General features: G+C 36.9%; 1 protein-coding gene across 1 annotated transcript; it reads right to left on the bottom strand.

Moving 5' to 3' along the window:
* Positions 1-3,413: 3,413 nt before the first annotated feature.
* Positions 3,414-8,723, bottom strand: PCNA (proliferating cell nuclear antigen). Its single transcript, XM_003757940.2, has 6 exons — positions 8,306-8,723; positions 7,645-7,742; positions 7,492-7,559; positions 6,257-6,451; positions 4,099-4,222; positions 3,414-4,001 (listed from the first exon to the last, which is right to left on the bottom strand). The coding sequence occupies exons 1-6, from the start codon at positions 8,524-8,526 to the stop codon at positions 3,922-3,924; spliced, it is 786 nt and encodes a 261-aa protein (XP_003757988.1). The 5' UTR covers positions 8,527-8,723; the 3' UTR covers positions 3,414-3,921.
* Between the last annotated feature and the right edge of the window lie 1,324 nt (positions 8,724-10,047).

The raw sequence follows: 10,047 nt of genomic DNA, 5'->3' as shown, positions 1-10,047 counted from the left end.
TCACTTAAGTTCATCTATAAAATGGGATGACTTTATATATTTCAAAGACTATCTAAGGAAAATGTATTATAAAGCTTAAATTGTTATATAAGGTTGCTATTTCAAGATCCTTGATTTCAATTATTCTCTCTCAATCCTATAATCCACCTACAATTCAAAAATTCATTAACTGATGACCAACCTGGAGATGAGCCTTTTGTAATTTAAACTAGATTTTCAAACAGTTAAGACTCTAATTTGAAACCTTTCCAGTAGAGCTTGGACTGTTAGTATAAACTTTGAGGACTTTGGTCATCTTGTTTCATAATGAAGCACTTAGAGAATAAGTAAAGGATTATTAAAGTAAACCCATTTGGAAGTATAGGGATAATGTTTTCTCTGCACAACAGAAATACACTTTATGTTGCATGCAGAAGTCAGGGTTGTGAAATATCACCTAGCAGGTAAAAAAAGGATTCTTTGAAAATGCAACAATTCTCTTCTTAGATAATAAAGGAGTGAATGGACCAAGACAATTTTATACTAGATGTAAACCCTCTTAGATATGCCAGTAATTTGAGAAAAATGATTTTCCCTCTTGCCAGGGTCTATAGTAATAGGAGCACTTCACTGAAACAGTATTTATATGAAGGCCTGAAATAATCTTTGACGACTCTTATAATCCTCAAATTTCTCTCAAAACTTTGCTCAAAGAGCACCTTTGTATATTTCCTATTCTTTGTATATTTTTTATTAAGTGCATTTTGTCTTCCCATAAAGTACATAAGCTCCTTGAGGGCAGCTTTGCATCCCCAAAACCTGACCCATAGTTGATCAATAAATGCTGATTGATTCATTTTTCCTTATTTCCCCCTTAATCAGCTGGCAGTTCTGACTCCATATTTCCTATCATCTGTCCCTTTCTACTTAAACCACATACCTTAAGGCCAAATACTCCATATAATTTGGGATGTTATAGAAGGTAGTGATAGAACTCTGGGTATTAGATTGTTGAAATTTAAATGGGGACAAAGCCAGTTCCACAGCCCTATCTCACTACAATCCAATTGGTTCCTCACTAACCAATCCAATCCTGTTTATCAGGACTTACCTAACTTAAATGATTACAAAGGACTTAAAAAAAAAAATAAGAATTCACCAAACTGGTAGATCAAAGGTTATAAAAAAGGGAGTGGGACAGACATCCAGGTTAAGAATTCCTGCAATATAGTATAGCTATATAAATTTTAACAAGTATTTACCAATCTTCTCACACTATCCTCAGAAAATGAGCACAATTAGTACCAATTAAGTGGAAATGGAGAATTAGCTTACATCAGAAGCCATTGTCTTGGGTCTGTAGTAGAGTTCCCTACACCCTAGGAATTTGCAGTTGATCCTATGCTGTTGGTTTAAATCAATAAAATGTTTTCAGATGGCAAAGCTTTGTGATGCCAGAAAAGCTAATGGAGTCTTAGGCTATACTAAGTTCTGCTACTACACCATCCTGGTCAGACAATGTCTTGAAGTTGGGTCAGTCTCATTTATCATCTGGCACACACTTTGGGACTTCTCTATCATGTTTCAGGGAGTTTATTGAGAAAACTTCCTCACCCTGTACCCATCACTATCCTTAATTCCTCCAGTTGGAGAGTGGATTCATTTCTTAACCAGACGCAATATTTTGGGACTACTTTGACTTCTCTATGATGCCTTGCCTCAGGAGCTTTCCTTGCTGGCTCCCACTTTTCAGTTTCTCTTTGTCCATTATCTACCTCCATTAGACTATATGCTTGAGGGCAGAAATTGCCAACTAGCACAGGGCCCAGCACATATTAAGCACTTTAAAATTTTGACTAACAGGAATACAAGATCACAGAAATTAGCTTATTCCAAATGGCAAAACTGGGATTTGAACCCAGGTCCTGATTCCGAATCTAGTGTTCTATATATGACACAATGCTTTAAAACTTATCTCAGTGAACTGAGGCCCCATTAGCTGCTGACATTTGGAACTTAACTATATACACAGGCACAGTAAGCAGCTTTTTTCTTGACACCCAAAGTAAACCAGTGCTGGAAGAACTACATCCAATTTATATTTCATCTCTCAATCACATGACCCACCAACCACACAGAATACTTGTCCTTGTTTTCCAAACATCTAACAAAAATGTAAACTACTTCTATTTTTTAAGAGCTAAATTAACTCATTCTTGAACCACAGTACAATTCTATATAGCTTGGGATATCTACAAAAGATATACACCTACAATGATAACTATTGTTTTTATGTTAGGCTATCAAAAAGTGTTTTTGAATTCATTACTGACCTAGATTTTTACCTGACAAGAAAGGCCTGTTTTTAATTATCTAGAATTTATTTCAGGTATAGTTGAAGATTCTAGGATAGTAAACTCATTAAATATGAACTTTGGCTCTATGTATTAAATATCTAGGTTACTAAATTAAGATCTTTTTGGGTTACTTTACAACTGGCTAAAATATATTAGGTATTCTATTATAATGAACTATAATTCTATGGGAAGAATACATTCTCAAGGTAGAAATATATAAGGGATATCAAAAATTAATTTCAGAATTGCACAATCTTAAATCTAGAGCAAGGGATTTTGAAGGTCAGTCATCTAACTCTATTGCTTACCCTTTATGAAGAAACCCACAGAAAATTGTGACATTACACAGTAGATGTCAGGACCTGCTCATTGGAGGATTTTAGTATCAGCCTGAATTCTGATAATGCGTGAGGAGTGATGAAGATAGTCAAGCAGGCGTTTATTTAAAATTCTCTCAGCCTTATATAATTTAATATACTTACATAACTAAACTGTGCATATGGGACTACAAACATGCAATTGTGTGCAGATGTCTCTTTGCTACTTAGTAGTATTAACTCTGCTTTAATTACAGCGTAGTTGTCATGCCCCCTAACTTCTCAGGAAGGCCAAGAGGCCCCCAGGGATAATGGGGAGCCAAACCAGACACATCAGATTTCTTGGCTACACTCTAGAGGGTTTTATACCTTGCCTAGCATTCCCCATTATCTGCGACCCTCTATAGGTAACAGACTGGGAAATATAAACAGTCTAATTTCAAAAACTTCTACTCTTTATTTCATAGTTCATAGATTTTCATATTTCATATCATAGCATAATTCAAAGCATTTACCTTTGGCCACAGTAATCTAGGAATGTTTAATTTCCAATTCCTAGATTACTGTGGCCAAAGCTAAATGCTACCATAATACAGAAATGTTTGAGTATTCTTCGATTTAGGAATGAATAAAAGCATATAAGATTCACTTCCTCCCCACCTAAGTCCATAAACCACAGATATGCACATGTCTTTAAATAAATACTTCTCAATCTCTATTCTATAAATATATGCACTTATGTAAACATGTCACACACTAATATTTGAAATAATGTTCTTTTATTGCTATTTTCACAATGCTTCATATTCAACAATTTCAGGGTGAAAAATAAAAATATTGGCAAGTAATTTTTACAAAAGCTACAGCTGAGAATCCATGACGATTTTTGCAGCAGAGCAAGATCCTGTTTGAAGACACTACTCTGTGAGAAGCTCAATTCCTATACAACTTTATTTAAATCGAGTTCATCCCTTTTGTTGGAATTACAAAAGGAGTCTTTTGGTATAAAAACATCTAAAATAGAATTTCTAAATAAGGCATGGTCTAGAATAATAGTATTAAGATTCAACTTTGGACTTTTTAAAACAAATTATGTGGAGAGAAGTACTATATTTACAGAAAGTTATCTACATATTTATGTACCTAGAGGTACAAACAGAAAAGTTAAGACTGAAAAGACTTAACAATTAAACATATCTGCTGAATATCTCAAAAGTAATTCTCTTTTCAAGAGCTTTTTCCTCCCCTTATCTTCTTAGAAATGATGTTTAAGATCCTCCTTCATCCTCAATCTTGGGAGCCAGGTAATATTTTAAGTGTCCCATATCTGCAATTTTATACTCTACAACTAAAGAAGATAAAAGAAAAAAAGGAGTTAATCATTTGGTAGTATTATGAAAGGAAGACTTAAGTTCATTGATCGAAGATGAAATTTATTATCTTACCAAGTGGTACATCTGCAGACATACTGAGTGTTACTGTAGGAGAAAGTGGAGTGGCTTTGGTAAAGAAATTTAGGTATCGAAGTGCAAAGGTCAACTGAACTGGCTCATTCATCTCTATTGTAACCTAAGGGAATAGAGAAGTCTTAGAATTAAATTCAGTTGAAAATTTGCTAAAAAATATAAATAACCACAAAATACTCTTTCCCTCAAAGTCATTGAAATACAGACATAATGCTTTTATACAAATTTAATTAATGAGTTGGTAGTTCTCAAAGTCATTTAATCAGAAATATTCTTTAAAAAAGAGAAAAAAAAAAGATGGCTTCAAAATGGGACTAAGTTTTTGTGGCAAAGAGAAGAAAAAATAGCAATGATTTTTTTTTTAAACAATTCTTTGAAAACGTGTGTTGTTACTATGCCTATTTTCCCACAACCTTTTCAACACTATTCCCTCTCTGTCATCTTTTCCAATTTACTGGGTATAAAGCCAAACTTCATTTGATTTGCATTTAATTAGAAATTTTTGATAATTTTCATATTGTTCTAACAATTTAAAATTTTTGAGAAGTATTTGCTTATATGCCCTTTTAAAATATACATCAACTAGAATATGATTTTGGTTTCTTATCTTTGTTAGTTACCTATGTATCTAGGATATAAGACTATCAGAGATGTGATTAAAGATATTTCTTAGCTGCTTATCTTCTTTATTAGTTGCATTGTTTAACTCTTCAAGTTTTATACACAAAATTTTTAATTGCCTCAATCCCTTTAGATTAAGAACTCTTCATTGATGCAAAGGAAATTAAGGAAAACCAGAAAAACAATATCCACAAATTATTAAAACAACGTAAACAGAAAGAACTGAAAAATTGAGACTAAATGCTGTGAAATTAAGAGTTGGCTTCAAAGAGATATGTGATGATATCTTGCAGAAGTGAGAACGTGGAACATACTATGGATGTGGAACACTCCATGTTGACATCAAATTTGGTTATATTGGTAAGGTTAAGTTTAGATTTGTTGAACTTTTCTCTGTTAGTCTAAAGGATGGCTTACTGTGGTAGGATAAGGCTTTAAAGCGATACATATTATACCAGAAAATAAAGATGCAAAAACAAGACATTCATAAAATTCATTTTAAAAAGACATTCAGTAAAAAAAAAAAAAAACCCAAATTCTGAGTTTTTTTTTTTTTTTTAAAATACAGTCATTCCTTTTTACAACTATACAATGATTTAAAAGGTTTGGGGATTTTGGTTAATTTGTTAACTCAGGCCATACTTTTTATTGAAATTTCCTGAGAAATCTATTATCTATTTTGTATAATTAGATATCTATTGAAAGACAGCATATCTACATAATAAAAGAAGTGAAGAATGCAATTTTTATACTATTAAAATCTTACAAATGAGAGATATAATCCATATATTTCAATACAAAATGCAATGTGGCAAAAACTACAACAAATTCAAGATAGGTAGAAGAATATAATTGAAATTATGCTACAATCAAATCAAAAGACCTCTTGCTTAACTAGTTAAACTACTAGATGTGACCCTGGAACAATTACTTAACCTTTAGGTTTACAAAAGAGAGTGCCAGTTCCAAATTATATATTACCTGGATACCGTATTGAACTTTAAAAAATAAAATTATAACAACCAGTTTACCATTATCTGACTTTTCTATACACCCTCTTCAGTAGATAAGGAATTCTGCCTCTAAACCATTTCAGGTTGAGTTTCAAAATTAGCCATTGTTAATTTGTGGCTTTTAAAATAGGTATGCAAACCTCCCTGTCTGACCTTGGACAAATCTCTTAAGCTGGGCTTTTTTTTTTTTTAATCTGTAAAAAACAAGAGGGTTAGCCTCAAAGATCTATAAAGTCCGTTCCCAATTGTAAATCTATGATCTTATGTTCTACAGGTAAAAGACATGTCATTTTCACTTTTACAAATTTCATTATTCAAGAAAAAGTTGGAAAATGCATCAAAGACAAAACAAGGCTCTACCAATGACTCATTTAAATTTCAAATTATATCCATTTAATATACACAATTTGAAGCTATTATTCTCTAGTCCAAACAGGTTATTTTGTTTCACCAACATAATTTGCTGCCTTAAATTATTTTCTCAAGATCTAGATTTCACTTACTGCTTCCTCCTCTTTGTCAACATTACTTGTCTGTGATAGTTTTACATTTCCACTTCCCAGTTCTCCACTGGCAGAAAACTTTACACCATCTTTTGCACAGGAAATTACAACAGCATCTCCAATATGACTGAGATCCCGACAGATTCGTGCAAATTCACCGGAAGGCATTTTCACCACACAACTGTATTCTTGTTCCTATAATAAAAAACAGCTTCGAGTATTTAAAAATTTAGATTTGTCATCAATCTCAATTACTGGGGGGGGGGAGAACTATAAAATTGAATTCTTTTGACTCCAAAAAGTTAATTTTAAGTCATGACAATTGAATGACTTAGTAAATGGTCTGGAGTTTTAAGAGTACAATACTTTTTCAGGGAATGTTTTATATAAAAGTGAAAAAGTACACTTAATCCTATTTTAAATATTTAACGAGTAGCCAAATCCACTTTTCTTGAATGTAAGAGCTGTGATCCTGTGTTCACCCTACTAGATACTAGATTATTAATATTAACAGCCCAGTTGCATAATGATGGGGGGGCATAGAAAGGGTATGTGGGCAGCTATATTATTCACCTAAATCTGTCTTTTAAAACAAATCAATTGTTTTTACACTAGAAATTGTTATCTGATCACTTTTTTATTCTGTTTAAGTAATAAAAAGTAATCTTTTCCTGGAAATGACTAAAGTCTTCTAAAAAGCTCCATATAAACTATTAATTAAAATGCAGCATGTTTAATGAAATTAATAATAGAAGGGAAAAGCAATTTAACAGGGAAATTAAGAGGACAGAAGCTGGTTTAATATGGTGAAAATTAACTCATGTTTTGGAGAAGACAGGGACTCAAATCATGATTCAGTTATTATTTGCTACAATCTGCAGGAAACATTTAACCTGTGAAGCTTTGCTGTACAATACTAGCATGACTTATTCTCTGAAAAGTAGCTCCTAGTTCTAAATCCCAACTTATTTTTCTTGCTCTTATGCATTATTCTTAATAAGCACAAGGAGAAATGAGATTGAAGCTCGAATTCTAGACCATTATTTAGTCCTATATTTCATTAGATGAACGAAGGAGTGACCTATTCAATTACAATGCCGCATTAGTGATTTTTTTCTTCTTGCCAAAAATTTTTCTTTACCTATCAGAAGTATAAATATATAAGTATTAGAAAATGAATTTGGGCTTTAAAAAAAATTATAATTAGGCACACGGCGAGAAACCTTGATACTTACTGGAATTCCGAGTTGTTCAACATCTAAATCCATTAATTTCATCTCATAGTCTGAAACTTTTTCCTGATCTACAAATAAAACAATGACATTTTACATTTCAATAGTAAAGGACTGATTTTAAAATGGGATGCGAACTTATAGAAGACAACTTACTAGGTGCCTCAAATATCAGCGCAAGCGTATCTGCATTGTCTTCGGCTCTTAGAGTGATAATATCCTCATTGCTGGCGCATTTTAGTATTTTGGACATGCTAGACGATGGAAAACAAGAGGTAAGCACGCATTCATCCACGCGGCCCAGAAAAGAGCCTACAGCTTAATGCTATTCGCGTAAGCGGCATCATCCTCTAACACACGGATGTCAACACGAGCCGGCGCGACGCGGCGCGGCTCCCCTCCCCTCCCCGATTCGGAGTGAATAGCCCGCAGAGACGGCAGGCCCGCCGGGCCAGAAGGCCTTCTGGGGCTAGCATGCTTTTGACTAGAAATTCGAAATCTTCGGCACTGCTTCTGGGGGGCTTCCCGCCACCGCTTCCCGGGCCGCATTGTGAGCTTGGCGCCGAAATGACGTTGGGCGGGAGGCGGCCCGGCGCGCTTCCCCTTCCCCAAACCGCGCGCTTCGGCCTGGTCCCGCCTCCCGCCACCGCTAGGACCAATGAGGCGCGCTGCCCGCTCCTCCGCGCCCTCCCCGGGCCGGGCAGCTAGAGCTACCCCATTCCGCCGCGCTCCCGCCAAGAGAAGCCCGGGGGAGGGGGAGGCGACTACTCGGTCTGCTCCCCCCCGAGTCCACGTTCGCGCGCGGCATCACGCTTACCTGGTGAGATTCACGCCCATGGCCAGGTTACGGTCGCAGCGGTAGGTGTCGAAGCCCTCCGAGCGGAGGGTGAGCTGCACCAGAGAGATGTGGGACGAGTCCATGCTCTGCAGGTTCACCCCGCCTGAGCTGATGTCCCAGCAGGCCTCATTGATGAAGTCTTTCAACGCCTCCAGCACCTTCTTAAGGATGGAGCCTTGCACTAGCCTCGCCTCGAACATGGTGGCGCACGGAGATACTAAGCAGAAACGAGAACAAACTAGGCCCGGCCTAGGCTCGGGAGAACTGGGCTCACCCGCCGCAGTGAGGTCCTCGGCCCGAGAGGAGACGCGGGCGCAAAGACGCACACACAACAGCCGCCTCTAAGCAAATGCGGTGCCGCGGCTCCGGCTCGCGCTCTCGCCGGCAAGTCGCTGTGACGTCACGGCGTAACCGCCCGCCTTCCGCTAGCGCTACTGGTGCTCTGCGGCCAATCCCATCGCAGAGGCGGTACCTAAAGCTCCTGAGCCAACCCGAGGAAACGGGCTTGCCCCACCTTCCGTGATTGCCCGGGCTTGTTCAGGTTCACCCAATATGTACGCGATTCTTTTTGATTGGGACGAACGGGTGTCTTGTCGTTACGATCTTCGTCTAGGAAGGTGCTTTTTCCTTTGGAGACTGGGATTGGAAGCGAATGTGGAGATTCCTTGATCCAGTTCCTTCAATTTACAGATGAAGAAATGTAGGCCCCCCGAAGTTCAATGACGTGCTCAAAGTTGTCACAGGTAGTGGCAAAATGCATCAAACGCGGGGCCTTTGGCTCCCGATCCGTGGCTCGTGTTTTTCCTCTTCGCTGCGCCACCGTGCACATTTTTATTCAGAAGAAATGTGATCCAAATGTTCCTGAGTGAGCCAAGGACAAGCCTTAAAGTATAGCTATACATGGCGGACCACTTAATGCCTTTTCCTTGGCTGTCAGGTTCCTGCATACATCAGAAGATATCATCTTCACCGACTCGGTTATTAGATCTAAGCCACAACTGAAAACTTTTAATTTCAGTTACTATATATGTGTTTTGGTTAATTTGCGGACAGACATTTTGTCCATGCTCCTCCTTTCTTTGAATTGTTCTCATCTATTAAATAATATTGAATTAAATGAGGTTCTTTTAAACTCCTTAGGTACCAATAACTTATTTGAATGCCCAGATTTTTTTTTTTTTTTTTTTTTTTTGGTATCCCTTTAGTGGGGTTTAAATCAAGCAGACCTCCTTCACTGGTAGGAAAAGAGAGTACATAGCTCATTTTCATGGAAGTTTAGGGGGAACCCGTCTTTTGGCATGAGGAAATTGAAGCCATGGGAATTTAAAAACTGGCCAGGAGTCTCACAGGCATAGGTAGATGTACAAGTCTCCTTAAAATATTTCCCAATGCCGCCTTCCTCAAAGCTCTTCTCCCCCCATTTCTTTCCTTTAATCCCCTATTTATGATGCCCTCTTAGTGGTTTGTTTTATGGTAAATCTCTCCCTGAATCTAGCATCCTTTTATTACCTTTGCTTTTTAGTGTTCCTTACGATGTTAGATTGAATGTTGTTTCTACACAAAAATAAAACCTACCATTCTGTAGAACAATTTAGAGCTATACCTAAAGAGCTATAATTTTGGGCATATCCTTTGAAGTAACAATACCATTACTAGGTCTGTACCCCAAAGATGGATCTTATGTACAAAGACAGTTCTTTTCATGGTAGCAAAGGAATGGA

The sequence above is a fragment of the Sarcophilus harrisii genome, chromosome 2, assembly GCF_902635505.1.
Source record: "Sarcophilus harrisii chromosome 2, mSarHar1.11, whole genome shotgun sequence".
NCBI classification, from domain to species: domain Eukaryota; kingdom Metazoa; phylum Chordata; class Mammalia; order Dasyuromorphia; family Dasyuridae; genus Sarcophilus; species Sarcophilus harrisii.
This window is presented reverse-complemented; position numbering and strand designations above follow the sequence as displayed.

Excerpts from the sequence above, each read along its gene's own strand:
- PCNA (XM_003757940.2), bottom strand. The coding sequence starts at position 8,526 with ATGTTCGAGGCGAGGCTAGTGCAAGGCTCCATCCTTAAGAAGGTGCTG. Across the intron at positions 7,743-8,305 it reads ATGGGCGTGAATCTCACCAG|CATGTCCAAAATACTAAAAT; the intron begins GTAAGCGTGATG and ends TCCATCGTCTAG. Across the intron at positions 6,452-7,491 it reads TTGAACAACTCGGAATTCCA|GAACAAGAATACAGTTGTGT; the intron begins GTAAGTATCAAG and ends TTTTTATTATAG.